The sequence below is a fragment of the Pseudochaenichthys georgianus genome, chromosome 17 (genome assembly GCF_902827115.2).
Source record: "Pseudochaenichthys georgianus chromosome 17, fPseGeo1.2, whole genome shotgun sequence".
NCBI lineage: Eukaryota > Metazoa > Chordata > Actinopteri > Perciformes > Channichthyidae > Pseudochaenichthys > Pseudochaenichthys georgianus.
This window is the reverse complement of record NC_047519.1, coordinates 25,056,450-25,080,147: the sequence shown is the minus strand read 5'-3', so window position 1 is coordinate 25,080,147 and position 23,698 is coordinate 25,056,450. Positions and strand designations below refer to the sequence as shown.

At 42.8% G+C, this 23,698-nt stretch overlaps 1 protein-coding gene across 5 annotated transcripts; it reads right to left on the bottom strand.

Moving 5' to 3' along the window:
- Positions 1 to 14: 14 nt before the first annotated feature.
- LOC117462970 (eukaryotic translation initiation factor 4 gamma 1-like) lies at positions 15 to 22,117 on the bottom strand. 5 transcript variants are annotated; one of them, XM_034105347.2, is made up of 32 exons: positions 21,674 to 22,117; positions 19,797 to 19,919; positions 19,618 to 19,704; positions 19,345 to 19,377; positions 18,747 to 18,767; positions 18,235 to 18,414; positions 17,460 to 17,559; positions 15,249 to 15,442; positions 14,952 to 15,044; positions 11,425 to 11,500; positions 10,279 to 11,325; positions 10,100 to 10,188; positions 9,733 to 9,913; positions 9,472 to 9,605; positions 9,271 to 9,390; positions 8,752 to 9,174; positions 8,463 to 8,609; positions 8,112 to 8,348; positions 7,836 to 7,940; positions 7,395 to 7,715; positions 5,953 to 6,070; positions 5,763 to 5,865; positions 5,249 to 5,589; positions 5,000 to 5,121; positions 4,692 to 4,864; positions 4,469 to 4,594; positions 3,996 to 4,077; positions 3,765 to 3,863; positions 3,088 to 3,231; positions 2,888 to 2,969; positions 1,910 to 2,050; positions 15 to 1,432 (listed from the first exon to the last, which is right to left on the bottom strand). In XM_034105347.2, the coding sequence occupies exons 2-32, from the start codon at positions 19,869 to 19,871 to the stop codon at positions 1,251 to 1,253; spliced, it is 5,376 nt and encodes a 1,791-aa protein (XP_033961238.1). In that variant the 5' UTR covers positions 19,872 to 19,919; positions 21,674 to 22,117; the 3' UTR covers positions 15 to 1,250. The 5 variants fall into 5 exon arrangements, with proteins under 5 accessions (XP_033961238.1, XP_033961241.1, XP_033961239.1 ...); XM_034105350.2 differs by having other exon boundaries at positions 15,291 to 15,442; XM_034105348.2 differs by lacking the exon at positions 18,747 to 18,767.
- Between the last annotated feature and the right edge of the window lie 1,581 nt (positions 22,118 to 23,698).

Below are 23,698 nucleotides of genomic sequence, written 5' to 3'. Positions count from 1 at the left end.
AAAAACTCGTCTCAGCAACTTAATAAGTCCTTTATTTGCAATGTTCTGTTACCTCATCTTTCCAGTTTCCGATGCAAAAGAAGCATAATATTTCTTAAATAAAGAAAGCAAAAAAATATTTACAAAATTCCAATACAACTAATAATCAATGGATTATCTAAAGCACCTCTCTGCATTCGGATAACTGCGGTTTCTGTTGGAAAAGGTTACACTGCAATTAAAACAGCAATTCATCGCTTCTGAAAAATAAAACTGAAAAAAGAAGTTTTTTATAATTATTATTATATATTTACAGAACGCTCCTGAAATAAGTTTCCACTTGATGTAGAAAAGGCTTTCGGATCATTTCTGTGTTGCTGTTTTTTTTTTTTTTACTTTATATATTTTCATCAAGTCAATTATCTGTAGATTTCAAGTTTTAAGGGTGATTGGGTCATTAGTCCTCTACGACAGCTCAGGTTTAAGTATAGAAGAGGTAAAGATGAGAAGTCAGTCAGTGTGGCTCACCACTGGGGATGGGAGAGGATGGCTTAGAGAAAGCATTAAGACCCCCCCCCCCAGTAGTGAAGGTCAAAGATCAACACCGGTCCTCCATGTTTCTGTCCTTTGTAAGTTCATGTTGCGAAACAGGAAGAGAAAATAGACAACCTTTGCTTTAAAAACTCCATTCAACAAATTAAGATTAGTTCATGTACATTTGTCTATCGACGTTTCGTCCACTGTATCATTAATAGAAACACACTTCAGTCATGCTGCACACTCCAGTAAGGGACAAAGACATAAGAGCTGAGTTTGGGTTGAACACACATTATGGCATGACGTTTCAGGGAACCACTACACCACACGCCCTGCTGTTATTCTTAAAGATCAGATAGGATGTTAGGCATTAGAATGATCTAGAACCATAAAAAAGCAGCCTGTTGGTTTGTATTATTGTGAGAAAACAGTTCTGATGTGAGATACTTCACACCTCGTTAACAAGCAATCCTGCTGCATCAGTTTTCAAGTTTATTTGATGAGGACACTTGCAGGTGGGGGGAATAATGAGGAAGCAAGAGAGGGAAGGTAGAGAGAAATGATTGTTTTCTGAGTCCATCCCTCAAAGAAAAGAAAAAATAATAAAGATTTATCCTCATTGAGGATTGATTTGAGTCTGCCTCTATGGCAATAATGTCCATGACTCTCTGCAGCCGCCTGCAGAGCCCCCACGTCGTCGCCAAAGGAGGGCGGCAGCTTTCAGTTCACTCTTTTTATTCTTTGTCAGACTCCTCCTCGGCCTCGCGGAGCCAGGTGAAGAAGGCAGTGACTGATTTTAAGGCCACACCTTTGCCTGTTTGCTCCGCAGGGTCTTTGCTGGTTTCCCATTTGTAGAAGGCCTCCTCTTTGATAACGTCCTCGTCGTACAAGGCGTCAAAGAACATCCGCAGCAGGTCTGCAGAGAGAGCACACAGAGGTCAGCCCTGATCTGCCAGTCTTAATGAAAAACTGTTTGCTGCAGAGGATGAAAGCTTACACAAGCCTTCCTGCAGTAAATATAACCTCAGGCTGCGTCTGTGATGCATGTCGGTGTTAATACAACTGTCTGTTAACACCGACTGTACTTTTTGGAGTCTTTTTGCTGTCAAATATAGACTCTTCCCTCCTATTCATTTAATCCTTTTTAGAAAATGTTTAATTATGACCCAAACTGTAATTCTCACTAGAGGTGAAAATGATCAGAGTAACCATTTATATTAAAATGCATAAAATACAAATGGCAACAGCCTCATAACCACACCGAAAGATGACAGTAAATTAATACAACCGTGAAAAACCAGTGTGATTATTGAGCCATTTTTGAATAAGGTGAGGATATAATTTAGAGAAGATAAATAACTTCTACATACAGGAGATGAACATCATTACTCACTGGCTGGCTGCTCCATGTGCACCATCAGAGCCTGGAGGGCGTAGAGCGCCTGCAGCTCCTTCTGCTCGTCACACAGGTATCTCTGCAGCAGACTGGCCCTCTGGCCGATCTGCTTAGCATCCACCCGGTACGGGGTGTCACCTGGAGAGACAAACTCTCAATTAAATGCTCTTTAGAGGGCTGCAAAATTAAATCTACAGTTAATAAACACAGAACAGCGACACATCAGTAACGGCCCGTCTACACTACAGCGTCGACAGCGTCGAAAGCTCCAATCTGCTCCAATCTGCCCATTCACTTTCAATGGGGTGACGTCACGTAGCCGCGCTTTTTCGCCGAACTGAATTGTGGGTAGCAGAGCGAGGCGTCTCAGGCGACAGAAGTTGAACAATGTTCAACTTCTGTCGCCTGAGACGCCGGAGTAGCCAGCGCCAGCCAATCAAATCCCGTTTCCCAAAATCTGACAGCTGAAGCCGTAGCCAATCAAACCGTGTCTAAGCTGGGAGAGATATCCCGCCGTTCATTTCTATATTTCAAAAAAAGTCGGAGGAGAAACTAACTATCGCCGTAGCGAATCACCCGGTTTTGTATGACCAGACCCTCTTCACCTATACCGGGATACAAACCGGAGGAACCAGGCATGGAGGGAGGTGGCAGAGACAGTAGGTGAAACTGGTAGGTTTTCGCCTGTTTGGGGAGTTTATATATATATATTGCTCCCATACAATCCCCGGGGTTTTTTGCTTTGTATGTCGGGGGCGGGAGATTCATGTGATTGGTTGTTGGCCGTGTTGCTTGAATAAAATCCCCAAGCTCCAGACACGCCCAGCTCCAAGCTATTTTTGGAGCTGTAGTGTGGACGCTCCGTAATAGTGAAACAGTTTCAACATGCTGTGATGAGGAGACAATCAGTGATGACCATCAGGTAAAGGTTTAGGATCTGTTATAGCCTAAACACACGGCGTCATTCACACTTACAGATGATGGCAGACTGACACACTGACGTCATCAAAGCTCGTATGAACTGGTTGGAAGTGGTCAGCTGGTCGTCCAAGTTAGCCTAAAGAAAAAGAATAATATCAGTTCAACAGGGAAAACACATGACTCGCACAGCTTTTTGAATGGCATAAAAACAAATGGGATATCTAATGTATAGTAAAACAGGAAGTATGTCCCACCTCGACCCAGTCTCTGACGCGCTGGTTGTTGGCTTTGTCCTGGATGAGTCTCTCCAGCTGTTTGCTGATCTCCTCTCCAGTGAGGAAGTCCTTCTCCTCGTCTTTCTTCTCCTCCGTCTCCTCTCCAATGGTGAACTCCATTTTCTAAATAAAAAAGAAAGACAGACAATTGAAGATTCTTGTAAAGGATCAACTTGTAAAAACGTACTTTCTACAGCTCTTCAGTGTACAATTCCCATTTTAAAAAGATACCTAACATTTTCCAGACTCTTGAAACAAAGGTCGTTTTATCTTATTTGTTAACATTTCACATTTCTAAAAGGTTACAGCATATATCCAGATGAATCCATGTATATTTGTTTTGTTACCTATTCATATTAATTCCAGTTATCATTACTTTTTTTATTCTCTTATAAACGTGAACACCCGAAACACACAAGAGCCTGAGGCTTAGATGGGTGTGGCATAAGGTCTGCATTTGTTTTAACAATTATCCTTGATGAAATATCTTTATTTCATCATCACATGTAATCCAGACAAGTATAGGCACATTATAGGTCTGATTTCCACATGATTGTGTAAAGGTATTTTTGAAATATACTCCTGATAAAATGTCCCTGTGCCTCCAGAAATCTAAACGGGGAGAGGACACAGAATAAATAGTTTGTTCTACAGACCTGCTCGGTGACAAACTCGTCGACGTTGTCGCCCTCGGGCAGGAACTCACTCCACTTCAGATCCCCCTCTGTCCACATGGCCCCTACCTTCTTAGGGGTCTGATGGGGAAAAAACAAACTTCAATCCAGTGTGTCCAAACTCACTAATTAATAAGATTAGGAACAACAGGATCTAATGACACAGATGTTAAAGTTTACATTCAAAATGTTCAATATTGATGTGAGACGTACCATTTCTTTGCAGAGCAGCTTGAGGATCTGTATCAGCAGAACGCCGGCCTGGCCCAGAGGCACCAGAGGCTTAGAGATCTCCCTGAACACACCACACACAAACAGAGTTATGCGTTTGATTTGGACTTCACTTATATTTAGTTGTCTTTTTGCTACCATTTTCAGGGATACCAGTAACACTCAAGGCAAAAGGTATGTTGATTTGTGAGTAGATTGAAGTGAAAAAGGGTGAATGATAGACGAGAGTTTAATTGAGAAGCTGACAAAACAAGTGATGTGAATGTATCAGTTTGTCTTTTTTACTGAATGTGTAAAATCTGATTGTCAGATTGCCTTAGAAATGTTACCAAACATCCCTATTTATTTGAAAAAAACAGTTTGATGACTGTTTATAGGGTATTCAACATTTCAACCAACGTTTTATACCAAGATATTTTGACTTATTTGATTCAATTATTTTTGCTGTAGCCCACCTGAAGAGCTGTCCCATAGGGATGCCTCCCTCATGGAGCACGGGGGTGATGAGTTCAGCCAGGTAGAGCCAGATGTGAGGTATATCTATGGCCATGTCTTCAGCAATCTCCAGGGTCTCTTCTAACCTGCAGTCCCCAAAAACAACACAGCATTTAAATCTCACTTCAAACACACATTCTCATCGGTCAAAGAGTAAGTATCAACATCTTTTTCCATGCTCACCCTTTGTAGTACTGCTCTGTGGGCAGTGCGCCGGCCTTTATGAGTTGCTGCAGCAACATGCCCATGTGCTGTCGAGCGATGGTGCTGCGCTCCAGCGTCGACTCCACGCCGCTCCGCACGAACACGTAGAGCAGCGAGGAACAGCCGAGTTCAGTCACGCACTGCAACGCCTCCTGCAGCAGCAAAACAAGACACAAGAGGTTGGCCATTGGAAGCGGTTTGAATACCAAGCATTGCCTGATTATAAGGGTACATTGAGGTCAAATACATTTCGGTGCATGCCAGTTCGCACGGCCTCATGTTCGTACCTTCAAGTCATTAATGTGGAGGTATTCTTCGATGATGGCGTTCGACTTCTTCTGCAACTCATCTTCACTCAAGGCAGGTTTTGAAATAGTAGGAGGAGGAGTGGGTGCGCTCTCACGCTTAACTGCAGAGATAAAAGAAACAGTAAGGGTTAAATATTATTCCAATCATTGTTTATGCAGCTATCCCTAAAGGACGCCTGTCTATCATATCTATTTCAAATCTTCACTTTAGCTCACTGGGTTGTTCACCTGGGAGCTCTTTGCTTGGGGCCCGGTCTTCACTGCCTCGATCCCGACTGCCTCGATCCCGACTGCCTCGATCCCGACTGCCTCGATCCCGACTGCCTCGATCCTGACTACCACGATCTCGGCTTCCTCGGTCCCGGTCGTCAGTCATGCTGGCGACGCGCCGCACCGCCTCAGTGGCCGCCCGCAGGTCTCCGGTCCTCCCGCCGCGCTCCTGAGACTCTCTGCTGAAGCTCCTCTTGCTGATTTGGTTGCGACTGCTGCTGTTGTCACGAACCCCCCTTCCCTCGCTGTGATCCGATGGTTCAAAGCGATCCCCGCCACGCTCACGGCTCGAGCTTGACCTAAAAAGGTTGAAAGTGACACAAACAGGTCAACATTACTCATGAAGTGTCCAAAAACTCTCTGAATAAACAATGACAGTTACTCCGGTAGAAAGTGAAGGATCTAAAAAAGACAAAAGAAAAAAGTACAACATTTGTTCCCTTGATGAGACAATATCTGCAGCAGTTAATACCTCTGAGGAGCTCTGCGATCAGAGTCCGTGGCAGACGGCGCGGAGCCAGACTGCTGCAGCGCTGAGAAACGGTTGACGGTGCTGGTAGATTGACGAGCAGGCTCTAAAAGTGTTAAAAAAGGACAGATTAACACGCAGCCACTTAAAAAAAGCCTAAAACCACACTGTCTTTTTTAAGTAGCTGTTTTACCCGGCTCTCCGATGGCTGGTTTGGCTCCGGTTCCTCCACTGCTGCCTTTGCCCCAGCTGCCCCACATGCCTTTCCCCCCTGGAGCCAGCAGCTGATTGCTGATGTCCAGAGAACCAGGCTGAAGGTCAAAACAACATTTAAATTAACAAACCAGTCAAATGCTAGTCTTAAAAGATCAGGTTTCTCTGAACACAGCTTCGTTCAAAAAGGTTGTAATTGAGAAAGATAACTGTAAAAAGAATTGGGGCAATTTCTTACGCTGCATTTAAAAAAACACTCGAGGCCTCAAACAATATATTGGAACTAGAAAATCCATTTCCTGCAGAAAATGCGTGCGAATGCTGTAAACTGTGAACATTTATGGCTGAATTTAGCTGAAAATTTAGAAAAAGCTGAATATGTTATTAGCTGAATGGTAGCTGCTTTTAGCTAAAAATAAATGCAGAAAAAGCTTCATATTTAAAAGAAAAGGTTTAAAAAAAAAGGTATAAACAACAACATGTATAGCCTTGATGTCCTGAAATAGCTGAATAATGTAATAGTTGAATGGGTTCTGCAGCTGAAAATAGGCTGAAGGAGTTAAATATCAGATGTAAGTAGTAGTGAATGAATTTGTATTCAGGCATGAAAACGGGTCAGGGGTGAAAAAGGTGAGAAGGATATTATCCCTCTAGGGGGGTCCGGGGGCATGCTCCCCCGGAAGAACATTTTGAATATTCCATATTGTAAAGCATCAATCTGATGCATTTTGAGATGCATTTTTTTTGCCAACCTGGGGAGAGCTGGAGAAACTTAACTTCAGCCATGAGTCAAAAATATTATGACCTCCTTACTAATAAAGATTTGAAGTACTATAGTGGAATGCTGTAAACAGCATTCGCACTAATTACTGACAGGTGACAAGGCGTTGAGTTCAAGTGAAAACCTGAAACGGGGATTTCAGAGACGAACGTTCTATGACAAATGACTAAAGATGCTTGTTGACCTCGACTAAAACGAGGCGAGGACGAGTTGGCACTGACTGATTGTCAAAACTGTAACAATATTAACATGTCATATGGTAAAAAAAACAAGTGACTTAATTGTAGTTTAGAAAATAAAATCAACCAAAATCATAATTTCATTTGACAAGAAAAAAGGAGACAAAATATTGTCAAAGCAGCAGCTTCATGTCCTCTGCTGTGTCGCCATTTCAGGTCGCTCATATCAGTCAGCATGACTCAGAGTAAATGAGTTAAAGCTACAGGGCAACGACACGGCGTGGGAGAAAGAAATGACGAAATATTTTGACTAGACTTACTTGACATTATAATATAAAAAAACGAAAAAGGAGTCAAATGTCAACCGTTTTGACTTCAACTTCACAAATAAAACCAAGATATGATAAAAAAACAAGGATATTTGACCCACTACAAAAATGCAAACTAACACCTGGACATTACCTTGGTGATCTTGCTGATGAGGCTGGTGTCGATGGGTCTGTTCTTGGAGATGGGCACAGAGATCCAGCCCCCTTCCTGAGGCTGGCTGGTCCCGCGGCCCCCCTGTGGGTGAGAGCCTCGGCCCCCCATGTTCCCTCCCATGTCCCTTCTGCCTCCACCACCGCCTCCACCACCTCCACCTCCACCCCCTCCTCCTCCTCCTCCCCTGGACATAATCTGCTGGACTTTCATCATTTCCTTTTGCTCCTCCAGCTCTGCCTCCTTGTGGATCTGGTCGATGGTTTTCGGCCCCTGGTCTCCTCTACGCGGCACCCAGTTACTCTGTAGACGTTATAAAACAGTCCCATCATTTTCGGACATCCATGGTTCTTATGAGACTCAGAAGTCTCTCACTAGATTACTTTTATTGCAATATCCCGCTATGGAAAAATGAATATTTACCCTTCGGAGGTCCAAGACGTCTTGTAACATGAAGCGGATTCTGGATGAAGTCTTTTTCTCTTTGATGATCTTGTCAATCTGGGCGAAATACTGATCCATGCGAGGCTAACAGGGAAAAACAGATTGTATGAGTCATGGCTTTGAAATGTTGAGCTAAGTAGAAATGAATAAGTGATATTTATAGTTTCCTCAGTTCCTCGAACACATCACTAACAATCGGTGGCACATTAAAAACGCCGGGGCAGCCGAATGTGTAAATGTTTGTGCTTTTCTTACCTTGGCCTTCTCAAAGTCCAGGTCTTTGCCGATGGTGGAGAACAGCCTGCAGAGACACTCCAGAGACTCTTCATCATGATTCTTCAGCAGTTTCACTACGCAGTCGTGCATGATGGCCTCCGTCAGCATCTTCAGCTTGAAGAGCTCTCCGATGAACTTGATGTTACCCATTGAGCGGCGGCGGGCCTGGTCTCTGGCGTTCTGCAGCGCCACTCTCAGGCGCTCTTGCTCCTCTCCCTGGGGCAGAAACAAATGGAAACTGTACTCAGTAATATGATCAGTTGAGTCCGATGAAACAACGAAAACATGTGTTGATTGAGACCCGTCTCGTTAAAAGATCACATTTCTTACTTCTTTGGCAACCTCCATTTCTTTTTGCTTCCTCTCAAAGATTTCATCGTCATCCTGGTCCTTCTCAAACTCTTTCTGGCAGCGGTTGAGCAGCAGTTTGCGGAAGTTCACTAAAACTCCTGGTTTGTCTGTGGCAGGGACTTTCAACTGAGGGAGAAACACATTATTTAGTATACGCTTTACATCTCATTGATAATAATATGGATACAAAAAAGGACAAAAAGGGCATTGTTTTACGTGTCAACATTGGAGGAAATTATAATATCTTCACAAAAATCCCTCGACTTACCCCCATAAGGCAGCGGCACATGTTGGCGTAGGCCACAGAGAAGTTGGGTTCTGAGATGGCCTTCTCAAAGATGAGGTCAATGGTTCCCTTCAGCCTCTCCTCGGTGTCTATCGTCAGATCCTGCACTTGTTTCATCAGGTCCTGGAACTTCTGAGGGGTGAGCTTGTTGAGGATACTGCGCAGACGCTTGAACAGCTCGGCAGTCTTCGCCTGTTCGGGGTCGTCGTCTTCGGCCACCTCTTCGGTGTGGCTCTGTGTGGACATCTTTACCCCGGGTTTCCAGGCCTTCTCAGCCTTGTTGAGCTGTATGTCTTCCCCGAGGGACAAGCTGGTGAAGATTTTCCTGGTGTCTTTCCTCGGACCCTGCTGGGAGCGGCGTGGCCCGACGTGGCCCGACCCGCCGTGGCCCGACCCGCCCGGTGGCTAAAAGGAGGGGTGGGAAAAGATATAAGGAAAAGTTAGAAAATAAACCTTTGTCAACACATATCCATGGGATTTTGAAGAGTCCATTTCACTCACTGGGCCTCGGGGTCCCCCCGTCGATCTGCTCCCGAGGTTCCCCAAATAAGAGGGGGTAAAATCAGGACCGACATTCATCATGCGAGCTGGGTCAGGAGGCCGCATCGGAGTCTTGTTTGCCTGAAGTTAAAAATAAATGTTAATGTTTAAAGAAGTGGAGGACTGCTTAATTTCAACGCTTTTTTTCCAAAAGTCCCTTACCTTTTCCAGGACCACGTCACTGATGGTGGGCAGGTTGTCAGGTTTGTTCATACTGGCGGTGATGAACTGGAAGCCCAGGAGGAACACCCGGTCGTACCGCTTCTTGTCTTCTGGGTCTATCGGCTTCCATTGTTCTGAGAGAGATGGAAGAAACATTGTATATATGAATCAACTGTTGCAACACAATTATAAATACATTTGACTGTGCCCCCCTTTCTTTTTTGGTATTGCCAATTCTAGAGCATGTTGGTCACAGCATACCTTCTTTGTACTGGTATTTCGCCTCAGTTGGCTCAGTCTTTGCTTTAGGTTTATCGCTCTGCTTGTCCTCCTTCTCCTCCCAGGTTTCATCCACAACTTCAGCAGGAGGCGCGGGAGGAGCAACAGGTGCCGGGTCGGCCTGAGCGGACGAGGGTTCGGGTGCAGGCTTGGCTTCTTGCTCCTGCGACAAACACAAACACCAAGAGATGAGGACGTGTTTTGATAACCAAGTTACTTGATGCAGAATTTAGTGTTAGAAAATGTCCTCAAAAATATTATTGATACGTCTGAAATTGCGTTGACACTTGAACACTGTGTCCTTTTGCTAATATCGATCTTTCATGTGGTCATCCGGACTGACACTCACCTCTGTGAAGGCGTCCAGGAGGTCTCCGATGGCCTCCTTCTTGTTGAGCTCCTTCATGTTCTTCCTCTTCTTTGGCACGGACGTTGCAGCTTTAAGAAAAGGAGGCAGTGTTGATATTAAAATCTACCACAGACACAAACAACAAACATACACGTGAGCCAGAATAAACTCCACCCTACCTTGCATAGTAGATTCCTCTGTAGGGCAGCTTACAGCGGCAGGAGGGGCATCTTCAATTGTCTCCTTACTCTCCTCCTCCTTTTCTACTTCCTCCTGGGCAGGCATTGCCGTTTTAGCCACAGGTGCGGATTCCTGAGATTGCGACGCTTCAGGCTTGTCAAGGGGTGTAGTGTCTGTTAATGCCACATCATCAGCGAGTTCCTCAGCGTCCTGAGGAAGACCGTTGGAGAGGAGAGGCTCTGCTGCCTCAGCCGGTGTGGGTTCAGGTTCAGAGCTCGGGGCGGCGCTCTGAGTCTGAGCAGCAGCAGGTTCAGAGCTCGGGGCGGCGCTCTGAGTCTGAGCAGCAGCAGGTTCAGAGCTCGGGGCGGCGCTCTGAGTCTGAGCAGCAGCAGGTTCAGAGCTCGGGGCGGCGCTCTGAGTCTGAGCAGCAGCAGGTTCAGAGCTCGGGGCGGCGCTCTGAGTAGCAGCAGCAGCAGGTTCCTCTGCAGAGGGCGGAGGCGGAGAGACCTCTGTTTCTGTCTTTGTAGCCGTCTCTTCTTCTGCTTCTTTTTCGGGGGTAACTGTTGCAGCAAGCTCAACGGCAGGCTCCAACTTAGCGCTGGCCACCTGCTCCTCTTTCTCAGATTTCTTCACCTCCTCCATTTTATTTTCTTCCTTTTCTAGTACCTTCTCAGCAGGAGCTGGGGCAACCTGTGGTTCTTCTTTCCTGACAGGCGCCACTTTTGCTGCTAATGATGCTGAAGGGCTGACAGGAGCGTCTACCGTGTCACTTACTTTAGTATCAACTGTGTTTTCGGCCTCAGCAGCAGCAGCAGTAGGCTCTGCTGCTGCTGCTGCAGCAGGGGGGGGGGAGGGAGACGGCAGGTCCTTTTTCAATGGGGGTGGCACCTCAGTGGCGGCTGCAGGGGCTACAGATTGTGCGGCTAACTCAGCAGGCGGTGTCATCTGGTCATCCGATTCCTGTTGGTCTTCCTCCACAGGCTCTGATTCTGCTGTGGCAGGAGGTGGGGGGGTTTCAGCGCTCACAGGAGGCTCAGTGTTGTCATCTGGGCAGAAAAATATACAGAATAGTCACAATCTGGAAAATGTGGAATACAGCCATCTTGTATTCGTTATGTAAACCAAAACTGAGGAACTGTACTCACCTATTCTAGTCACTGTAGTGGCTGGCTGTGTAACTTCTCCGTTTGTCTGTGCAGGACTCGATTCTGCTGTGGAAGCCTGCAGTCACAAAACAGTAATAAGGGTTTAAATCTCTGATAAATGAAATGGAAACACAGATTGCAACGTATTTATGAATTACATCCATGCCTTTCACAAGTAATTGTGATGAAATCATTTGTGACCGTTTCAAAGAAGTGATTATTAAGCGTTATGGTCATTTTAAAGACTGCCGTGTGTACTGTGTATTGTATAGTGTTAAAAAAAATAGTTCGGGATTAGATAAGAAAAACAAAACCTTAATCCTAGATAGGGCAGGGCGATTTTTTCGGTTTTCACGATTAATTTGCATTTTTACTCTCCTACGGTTTATGAAATGGCTGAACCGAAAAATCGCGATTTTAAAACATTTCTAGACTCCGCAGATTTGTTTTGCTTTAAGGGACTCCGTAGTAGCTTACTCTCTCACTTTCCAGAACGCGCACAAAACTCAGCCACATTGCCTGTGACTACCCGATCTGCTGTTGTTATGCTGTGTTCGTTGTTCGTTGTTGAGCATAACAGAGGACTCAGACATTGTACATTACATATATAACTAAACACGCCTTTTCTCCCCCTTATCTCTTTCATGACTTTTAATTTAATCAGGCATGAAAACGGGTCAGGGGTGAAAAAGGTGAGAAGGATATTATCCCTCTAGGGGGGTCCGGGGGCATGCTCCCCCGGAAGAACATTTTGAATATTCCATATTTTAAAGCATCAATCTGATGCATTTTGAGATGCATTTTTTTGCCAACCTGGGGTGAGCTGGAGAAACTTAACTTCAGCCATGAGTCAAAAATATTATGACCTCATTACTAAGTATTATCAGGGATGCAAACTCATCAGGTATGGAAAAGGTGACAAGGACCCGAGCCGTGCGACCCCACGGAATATCGGCTTTAAAATGAGGAATAACAGAGGAATTTAGCATTCAAAACAACTAAAGCAGCAGTGTTAATAATAACAGAAATGGTAAAGAGTCACATCTAATAGAAATATATAAAAGCATTTATTTTAATTGTGTAGCAGTCAGTTTATAATTTTGGCAGCACTGTTGAGCATTTTGAAAATCTATTGTCATGCCTCTGTGCAAGGCTGAGTCTTTCTATCTTTATGGCATCTGGTGTAAAGTAACTCAATTAATTCAAGTACTATACTTGGGTACAATTTTGAGATACTTGTACTTTATTTAAGTATTTCAATGTTTTGCTACTTTGTTCTTCTTCTCCTCTACAGTTCATAGGTAAATGGTGTACTTTTACTCCACTACATGTATTTAATACCTTTAGTTACTCTACAGATGTGGATGAATGATGTGAAATCTAATCAAGTGTTGAATCAGACTTTAGTTCCACCTGGAGTAAATCCACCAGCTACCCTGCAGTATACAAAGTCATTCAAACTAGCTGCACCTTCACCAGCTTTGAGAACACTTTCATGATCAATCATTATAAAACACATCATATATATTATTCTGAAATGGACCAATCTGCACAACGACTACTTTTACTGTCGCTACTTTCACTATATTTTGATGAGAATACTTTTCTACTTTTACTTGAGGAACATTTTGAATGCAGTACTTTTACTAACAGAGTATTCCTATTCCTACACTCTGGTACTTCTACTTTTACTCAAGTACAAGATCTGAGTAGTTCTTTTAATCAAGTACAAGATCTGAGTACTTCTACTTTTACTCAAGTACAAGATCTGAGTATTGCTGCTTTTAATCAAGTACAAGATCTGAGTGCTTCTACTTTTACTCAAGTACAAGATCTATACTTATACCACCTCCGTTTATCGCCTATGAAAAAAAAACTATTAGAAAACGAAGGCTAAAGCTAACGTTAGCAGATAGTGACAATGTATGCTAGCTAGCTAGCTCAACGATAATATTGCGACAGAAAAACGTTTCAGTTCACTGCACACTCTGCGCTCCGACAGGGAGCTCTGCTCTGAACACCTGAACGGCCCGTTCTAACAGCTGTTCACCAGCGGTCCAGTCTGTGCCACAGTGACTCCGGACCGCACAGTTAATATTAACGAACGCACCCGTCGGTAATGTGGCTGCTGAAGCTAGACCATCATCGCGGAGCAGCAGAGCCGACAGGCAGGAAGACTCGAGCACACAGCTCGCGCTGCATTATAATATATAAAAAAAGAACACCATGCGTGTCATGATGGCACATAACAGCTCGCGGTCGCAGATTACTCCGGGTCCCAGACCCCCCCCCATATCCCAAAAATATTTTATTGCAGATCTACATGAATCACACAAACGACCTATTTTGGATTCAAAACGGCGAATTTCGCCGAAAGGTGAGTGATTCTCATGCCTGATTTAATATGGTTTTGAACACTGTAATCAATACTCAATACAGGAAAAACTTCACAGCTGGTTTCATTTCTGGTAGTTCCGGATGTTGTCTCATGCTACCCACGTCTGTAAACAAACGTATTCAAATAAACTGTACCTTCATTTAATATTCAGCAATAATAATATCTCGACGTCTATACAGTAGTTGTAGTGTTGAAATCAGTAGGTTTCGGTGTGCAACACTCCGTGTCATATCGCTACTAAATTCACCTCTATAGTAAATGGTATATTAGCCACATGCTAAATGCTAACCGGAGATGAAGGATTTTCAGAATAAAAGCTTAACAACTGCGCACGAGAACTTCTGGTTTTTCAGTATAAAACAGCATTTAAACTGACGGTATGTTTAAGGTACTTTATGCCATCAAAAACATTGATTTTAATTGATAACACTGTGCGCATGTGCAGAGCTGCAGATCGGGTAGTCACATAGCCTACTACAATCACATTCACCGCTTCACCGACAGACGTACCATAAAAATGTCCACGAACACAGATGAAGAACTCATTCCTAAAAAAGGTGCTACTTCAGTTGTATGGAAGTGGTTCGGGTACAAGCGGTCATACATAGAACAAACAACTGTTCTGTGTAAGGTCTGTAGAAAGACAACTTCCTAGAAAGTTAAAGGGATGTTATTTTGTTTGAGGGTATGTTTTTATTATTTATTTCATTATCATTATTTATTATTTGTTGTATTTCATTTTACAAGTTTTTTCAGGTATGGCCTACAAGAGATTTTTTTTCCAGTTTGATTTAAAAAAATCTTTGCACATTAATGACAGCCAAGTGCCGTGGTGCTGTTTTTATTTTATTTTTTTTATTCTTGAACAACTGATTTGTTCACATAGGCCTAGACTACTTGGTAATCTCATTTATTTTTATTGTGTTATTAAAGAAAATATGTATTGAAATGTTGCCTTGGTCTGGTTTGTTTAGAAAATCGCCCAGCCCTAATCCTAGATTAACAGAGCCATGACTCGTTAGTTTTCAAGACAGAATACAACAACAAAAAACATTCTTTTTATGACTATATCTTCCCGTTTCAGATCAGATGAGTCAATAAAGGCAGTCTTCTCAAAATGTCTCCTCACCTGTGGGGGGGTCGGTGTGGTGGTGGATCTTCCACCCGACATGATCTCCTCTGTGATATCACGCCCGCCCTGGTTGGGGTCTCGTATCCTTATCTATAAAAAGGCAGGATACATATTGGTTAGATTTCTAACATGTAGCCAAAATCAAAGCACAGCCAGTGTGTAACAATGTCGTCGCTACTGATCTATGGCAGCCACCCATCATGGTGAACACTATTGTCATTTACAGGTAAAAGGGAAAGTTCCACATTGGACAGACAATACACTTTTTTGTCCATTCAAATGTTTTTTTTTGACCTCAGACAAGAGGCGCGCTGCCCTTTTGTTGAGACACACTACCGGTTTGCGTTCCCTCTTTGGTGGCCCTTGTGGTGGTGCCTGTGGTTGCTGAGGAGGCGGGGCTTGTTGCTGTTGCTGGGCGGGGTTTATCATGACAGGTGCCGGCTGGACAGCTGGGGAGTACTGTGGCTGCGCTGGATAGTATGCTCCTGCTGTAACAGGTAAATCAAACAATAAGAGTATTAATGAAAAGGAAACCATCCCAAAAGTGTCAGACGCAGCTCCAATCCGGAGTCACAAGAGTTTATTTTCCTGTAGTCTTGAAAAAAAAAGTATTTGCAGTGTACTTTCTGACACTGTTAACCTCATTCATATTTAGAACTTTGAACAGAGAAAACACATCTTGCATCCTGTAGGAAAGAAAACAGGAATCCACAGAGTCTATAAATTGTTCAAGGTCAAAGCAAAAAAAAATAACATATTATATATAGATATAGGCTTATCTACAGGCTAATTGATGTGTTGTGAAATCAATTGACGCTGCCATTACTCAAAACCCTGGATGTCAAAGCTTGTCTGTGTGAAGTTTAAGGTTCAAACGCACTAGAGTGAAATTGGTTATGACACGCCATTGAAGTAATGACCTTCACATCCAGACTGAAGGTCGGACAGAAGCAGGATGTTAAAGTGCTGTACAGTGAAGGAAAAGAGCCAACATGACCTTGTAGCTCATGAATGTTTAAACAATGAACTTGATTGTTGTACATTTCGGTCCAGCTAGCAAGAAACCTGCTTACTAGCAAGGGTTAGTGTTTTTTTTATTCAGCAGATGTTGAAGGATATTGTTAGAGAATTATATCAGCACTGCTCACAAAGTGTGGTTTGTAGACTAAAGTATTTTAAGTATAACCTTTATATAATTGTCAGCGAAATTGTTCAATTCACCCCGATTTAACCCTAACGTCACTGACAGTGTGCATTTAGGTGTATTTTCTGGTGGTATGATCACCGGTGAATGTTTTCTTATGTATGCAACCTTTACTTTGTATCCCTTTCGAACGCAAACATTCATGTTAGAATAAAGAAAAGTAAAACACATTTAAAAACACGACCAGAGACAGGAAGGGCCACAGAGATTGTTGCCACTAAAGCCTGCTGAACAACACACAAGCACAAACACACTACTCACCAGGGTAGCGCTGGGAGGTGAGAGGAGCACCGTGGAGAGAGAGACGGACGTTCTCTCGCCCGCCCCCTCTCCCCCCACCACCCCGCCTCTCCCTCGCAGCAAGAGAGGGCTCTGAACCAACGCAGCAAACGAGAGGAAGGGAGTGAGGGACGGGAGGAAAGAAGGAGAGAGGGCAGGAAGAGACAGATGCAGAATGAGTTAATGAGAGGATCCAGAGGAAGCAGGGTGTTAAAAAGGTCCCATGAAATGAACAAAGCCTTTAACGTGTTCGTAACTTGTGTTTCTGTCTGTATCTTATTGATTTATTGTTTCTGTCAAAAGAGTCTTAAATCAAATCATAATTTTCTCTTCCTGGAAAGTTTTATAATGTGTTCATTTTACACTCAGGGGTGTGTGTAAGCACAATAATGTGAGGTTTAAGTTTTAACAAGCCAATTCCTCAGTTTTCTTTAGCAAATAAGATGCTTCAGCAGTAACACAAGATGTGTGTTTGGGGGGATTTAAAAGAAATGGTTTCATGTCAAATCAAGTTTTATTTATATAGCACATTTATAAACACGTGCAGTAATACTTAAATATTTGCTTGCATCAGGTAGTCTTTGTCCTGAATGCTTTCAGTAATATTTAGTCTTTACATGAAAACCATCCCCCAACAGCATTTCTATTTAGACATGCATCCAGAAAAAGGACACAATTATTGTCTCAAAGCCATTTCATGGAACCTGTAAGGCAGTGTCAGGTGAGACTGCAGATAGAGAGCACACAGGCCAAAGCAGAATCAAGCCAGACTACATGCAACTGGCACTTCACCACACACAGCTGTGTTTCACCCACAGAGACATTAAACACACCAACCAGCCAAGCAAAACCACCACACACACCCGGCGATACCATATGGGCGAAGAGGTGCGCAAATATATACAGACTTAAACTACATGCTGAAGTTAAATGTGTTTGTCTGGTGTTAAAGATTTTAACTGACAATTGTCCATGTTTATAGTTGTGCTTGGTTTTTGTTGGTCTTGTCCAAAACCCCTTACCATAAGCAGGGTATTCAGCAGGGCTAGTTCCCGGGTAGAAGCCTGCTGTACCGGTGGTCACTGGATACTGCTGAGTAGGAGGCATATATGGGGCCCGGTACTGCAGAGAAACAATAAAAGAGACAGAAATTACAACAACATATTTAATTATTATGCGTCATCTCCACAGAAATCTCCACAATTTCTTTTGAAACGCAGCTTATACTTCTTTTGCCTACACGTCACATGCTCACACACGTCAGTCAGGCTTTTTGAAGCAGAAAGACTGATTTTCTCTGGCTGTTGATGTTTCAGTCTTTTTAAGTTTACCATTTGACAAACTGTGGCACTCGTAATTCTTTGCTGCTTGACAATCCGTCTCTTTAATGGAAAATTACTTTGAACTCAATTTCCTATGCCAACAATTATTTTTTTCCATGGCAGTAGGTTTAACGGGGCTTCCTTACACTCATTTAGTTGTAGCAGGTAATCCCCTACGATCCTAAGAGAACCTTTACAGTTGTTAACACTTAAATATCTTAGACATTCACCCCAATTATTCAAATTGTATTTCTTCATGAGAAAAATACTTCAACTTTGGAGCCAGAACAGCAATGTGATGCGCACAGTAGGCGTGGGACAACATGTACATTTCATGATGAGATTATTATCCCGGTAATCATTAAGATATACTTTATATCATATCGGCAGGTTGTTGGGTAGACTGGTTATATGCATGTACTTTGCATGTCATTTGTCAAATGGATACCAAGTAATACTAATAAAGTAAACCAACCTGTCCAGGGGGGATGAAGTATCCCTGAGGGGAGCCAGCAAAAGACAGCTGCTGCTGGGAAATCATCATCATCTGGGAGTTGGGCGGGTAGACGTGAGTGGGTCCGACAGGTCGGGGGCCACTACTCGTCTGCAGCCTTGGAGCACTCGCGGCCATCGCTGGTCGGTTCTGATAGTAACTCTAGAAAACAAATGAGGGAAGATAAAGACCGATGAAGAGTATGTCAGAAGCAAGTGCTTATTTAGTGTCTTAGCTATTGTGGTCCTAACTCACGTGTTATGAACACACACACATACATACACAAGCGTTGTGCTTGTGTATGTGTTCAGTCACAGACCTAAACTCAGCTGGAAGCACTCACTGTGACTGCCAATATGTGCAGCACGTTCAGGTCTTGAGTTACACTGAGTCTAATTTGAATTACACCGAGTGCTGAATCTCATATCTCATTGCTATACTGAAGTTAGCCCGAGTTAAGAGGGGGGTAGATAGACGAAGGGAAAAGTTGTTACCTGTAATGCTCTGTATCCCCCCTTCAGCCGCGCAACACATGAGCAGAGAGCAAGAGAGGGAGTGAGATTTAAGTGAAAATGAGGACAAGAGACAATGTGAAAAGTTAAGATTACAAGCCGTAAGAATGAAGAGAAAGAGAGGCAGCAACAAAATATTTCAGCCATGAATAGTACGCTCAAACGATGACATGCAACTGTGTTCAGGTCTGCAGGGAAGTGCGATCCACTCGAGTTCTTCGGTCCCAGCTTGAGTGGTTAAAGAATCACTTTACAGGTTGCAGGCGCATGTGAAAATGCTGCAGGACAGGTACTACAACTAATTATCTTTAATACAAAATGTTAGGGTGCATGATGGATAAACAATAAATAAGGACTTGTTGATATCTAATAAACATTTTTGACCTGGCCAACAACTATTTCCTATAGAGAAATATGCATTGTTAAAATTAGATTTGGAGTTAAATGCAACTGGACCTCAGGAAAAGTTATTTCATCTAATAAAACAGTAAAGCATATATATTCTCCAATATGTGGAGCTGAAAGCATGCATTACACCAAGGAGATTGGGGATGTAAGGAAAAGTGCAGGGTGTTAGTACCTGTTGGTGTAAAGTACGGGGGCCTGCAGCAAACTGGGAGAACAGCAGAAGAGAGGAAAGAAGTCACGACGATTGACATTCAAGGAGAAACATGGCAAAAGGCCAAAACACACACAGAGACTTAGCCAAAGCCTTATAGTAGAAGAAGTCGTGTCAGAAGTCTTAGTGAAAGAGTAGAAGAGGGAGGGTTCCCATACAAGGCAAATTATCACATACTTAAGCCACTGAAATCTAAAACTTTAGCAGTAGGAAAAACACTGATGTGAACAATACCTGTCTTGGTTGCGGTGCAGAGTTCATTTGTTGAGGTGGGGGGGTGGCAAAGACAAGAGAAGGGGGTTGTCCAGGACCGTAGGCAGCCTTGAGAGGAGAGAATACAGGAAAAATTATGTAACCTATCTTTAATATACAAAAAACAGCAACTAGTATTAAACAAAGTCAGTGGCTCTCACCTGTGTCAATCCAGGGGAAGGGGAAGGGTTTGGGACGGAGGTGGGTCCCGCTATAGGCTGTGGTGGTTTGTTCATTTCACGTTCTTTTGTGGTTCTGCATTAGGGTGGCTTTGTGTGGCCAGCCTTATAGAAAAATAGAGGGAAAATAAACGATTAGGCATTAGCACGAAACAAGCATCAAGAGAAAATTACTTTGATTTCAAAGTGGATCTCTACATATGATAACTAGAGTCATACAGGTTAGACATAACTCAATACTGTATGAAGACATGAACCCTTAGTGTGGCATCATCTTACCAAGCAGGGAGGGTGTGGTCTGTGGGTTTGACTAGATAACTCCACCACCTCCCACAATGTTGGTTACTTGGATATTTCATGGCTCATGCTTGCAGTCTTATGAGCACATGAGAGTTAACTTCATCTGTGTATGTATTACTCAAATCCGATATTGATCGACTCATGTGCTTGTTATAATGTCTACCCAAGTCTGTCGGTTGTTCAAATATAAAATAGGGGACTATGACTGTCAAGCAGCAAAAACAAAAATGGGGATTATGTCTTATGGTTGGGAGATCTACTTACAGTACATACCTGCCTGGGACCAAATCACTTGGACTGGTCATGTTTTGAGGGAATTTAAGAAAATGGATACCTCAGGTCAAAGAACGTTTGCTGTGTTAACATTGGTTGTAATGCCCCCTGGGTGTGCTAGCTACATGTGCAAATATCGTTAACCCTAACCGTTTAAAATAAATGACTACAGTTTCTCATCAAGAATAACAACCGTGTAATTGGAGCCAAGACAAAATGGAATAATATAATATGGTGAATACTAAAAGCAGACGTGTCATCCACCTGCTGACACAGGAACTGTCGTTAGCCGCTAGCTAATGCCATGCTTCTTTTTAGACAGGGCATCCATGCACAAAGCTACCATATGGTTCTGTCAGCAGATATGGCCAACACACTTATGAATCGCTATTTAATGTGACAGGTAGTTAAGGGAACGCTTCCGATTTTCTCTTAGCGAAGTTACAGGATAAAAATACGTTTAACTGGCCCGCTAACCAGGCAGCATTCCCGGCCGAGGCAGGTTAAATCGTTAGCCGGCCAGCATTACGTCTCACTGTCAGACATTTCGCTACGTGGCTGGCCGATATGTCCACATTTAACCTTAAACTACAGATTTCAGTTTGATCATCTTTATGTGGAGAAGGACAATATGTTGACAAATCAAAACTGGAGCACTGCAGATAAGCCGGTACTAGCCAACATGTTGCAACTCTTGACACCGATTGGTTACAGTTAAGCTAATGTTGGTTAGCGATGTAGCCCAGCCCTGTCCTACGAAGTGTATTTAATTACAGGCCCTACGAGCTCCTCCAGTAAAATTAAACAGTCAACCTGACATTAAACTTGAGCTAGTGCTAAGCTAACAAGACAAATAACGGCAAGCTTTCAGTCACACCGGTACAGTTGACGTTAGATGTGAAACTATGTGGAAAACCGTCTTAAAACCATGACACGATGAAGGGCTAACTAGCGTCACCTCTGAGAGCCGTCGGTGGTAAGATGAAGACTGGCCACGAGAGCGAGACACCCTGGCTGTCATTTCAGCTAATGTTAGCTAAGCAACTGTAAATAATACCTCCAGACCGAGTACCTAACTAACCTCAAACGATTCAGATACATTTAGTTTGATCCGTTATCGTGTTCTTGGCAAGATTAGCAGGCTAGCTGTGTCAGTGAGAGGACTGACAGCCGGCAGGGCCTGTTCAACCTACTAGCATTAGCATAGCTAGCCTGTGTGCCTTTGACAAAAATGAAGCAAGGCTTGTACTTCAAGATAGCAACACCAACGTGAGTTTTATTCTTACCAGCAATCAATAGTGAATATGTAGTTAGATGGGAACTCGGGGAATCAGCCTTTGATCAGTCTTCTGTTAATGAAAGTAGTGGTGTTGTAGTTTCCTTGTCCTTTACTCCAAAAGAAAAGTGATGCCCTTCTTGGCTATGGACTTAGCGAGCTAGCTTTAGCTGACCGGCAGATGGGGTGAGTGCTACTACTGTCACCTCGGTTTAAATCCCCGGGCGTGCAAAAGTGACAGTGCTCAAAATCAAATAATATAGTACTTTGGGAGTACTATTGACAACTCCGATGGCCCCGAAAAAAGCCTCTGGATTGGAGGTCCATGATCAGGGCGTCGATGGTGACGGATTGCCGGTTAGGTATGTACACAACTGTCGCATCAGGAGGCTCAGAGCGAGGCCATAATGCGATGTTTCTGTCTATGGAGCCGGTGCGCCTCACAGTCGCATGGGCAACTTCCGGGAACATTTAATTCTGAGGCCGTTTCCTTGGTCATGTGATACAGGAGCTCCGATCAATTGTTCAATGCCTCACAAAAATGTGATAATCGAGGTTGAATTATTCCGACAGTATATTTAAGTAGTAGGAAATTCCTTCTAAAAAACTTCATTCCACGTGTTAATTTAAAAGTATAAAAGTATAAGCATCATAACATACTGAACGTACCAAAAGCATGCAAAATGACCGATGTCTGACTATTATCTTTGTTCTACTTATTATAATTAGCATGCATTTGAGTTTTCCTCAAATTACTGTTGTATAATAGAGTAAATGTTAAAGTATAAACACAGAAGCAGTTTAGGGTGTAGTGTCTGGCTGTTGTGTCCTTGGGCAAGACACTTCATCCTAAATTGCTCCTGTGGGTAATCTGGGTCAACAGTATTGATGTATTACATGTCTGATATGTAATAATGTAAAGCACGTTGAGCACTTGTAAAAGCCCTAAAATAAATGCAATGGGTTATTATTATTTATAAAGTAACATAAAATGGAAATTCTAATTTATTTACTATGTTTTTCCCATACTGTTATTGAATAACATGAGTGCTTAAGCATGTCCTTTTTATAGTTAAGTATGATTTAGCCAATGAAATGCCCCTTTTTTTTAACCTAAGGACAGCTCATTTTTACCTGTGGCTTATGGAAAGGGGATCATTTTCAGTATAACTACTTAAATTATTAACTGATCTTACAATTATTTTCTTAATGAGTCGCTTATTCTTTTTCAATATAAAATAGTAACTTTCTTGGAGCTCAATGTTAGCCTTCATATTTAATTCACTGTGTGGTTCCCACAGACAGTAAATTACTCACATATGTTCAGTTAACCATCACCTTTTTTGAAAAACACCAACTTCCCATGTTCAAGAAGCTGGAACAATTTTCATTCAAGTTAAAAATGACTGAAACTTGGATCAATAGCCCTGTGCTACCTTTCTTGTCTGTCTCTTGCTGTACCAAAATTAAGGCAAAAAGCCCCAAAAACATTTGTGATAAAACATTTTCAGCAGATGTGTTTAAGAATGTGCTCCACTTAAACATAATATTACCTGAAATAATAAATGCCCATTATAACCTGCATGGACAAGATCATTTGTAGAGGGGCCAAATGTAAAAAATGTAAAAGTTGCATATTTCATTAAGTCAATTTGAGTTGGACCAAACTACCACAAACAGCAGGTCAATATGGACTCAAAGTTCATGTTTACCACGGGGCCTCATTGTGTGCTTATTTGGCCAGGCAAACAGCTCCAGTCAATGAAATTGTGTTTGTCTATTTCCTAAGTTGTTAAAATGATCCAGATGTCTCATGTCTGAAACCTCCCTCAGTGAAATAGCATTTTCTGTCAGTCGACGACAGCATTTTTTGACATTTTGAGGCTTTTCAGAGTCCCCCCAAAAGCACTCAAGCAGAACCCCCAATCCAAAAATATGTAAATGTTTCTCTACGTGGAAATGCAGCTGAAGGTGACTTTCCTTTGTTTAATTAGATTACATGTTGTGATTGTTTGGTTGGAAGAAATGTTGTGGT

What these genes read in the sequence shown, in the direction of transcription:
- LOC117462970 (XM_034105347.2), bottom strand. Translation starts at nt 19,871, where the DNA reads ATGAACAAACCACCACAGCCTATAGCGGGACCCACCTCCGTCCCAAAC. An exon ending in GAAATACCAGTACAAAGAAG is followed by an intron (nt 9,606 to 9,732) that starts GTATGCTGTGAC and finishes CATCTCTCTCAG; the next exon opens with AACAATGGAAGCCGATAGAC. An exon ending in CGGGGGGACCCCGAGGCCCA is followed by an intron (nt 9,175 to 9,270) that starts GTGAGTGAAATG and finishes CCCTCCTTTTAG; the next exon opens with CCACCGGGCGGGTCGGGCCA.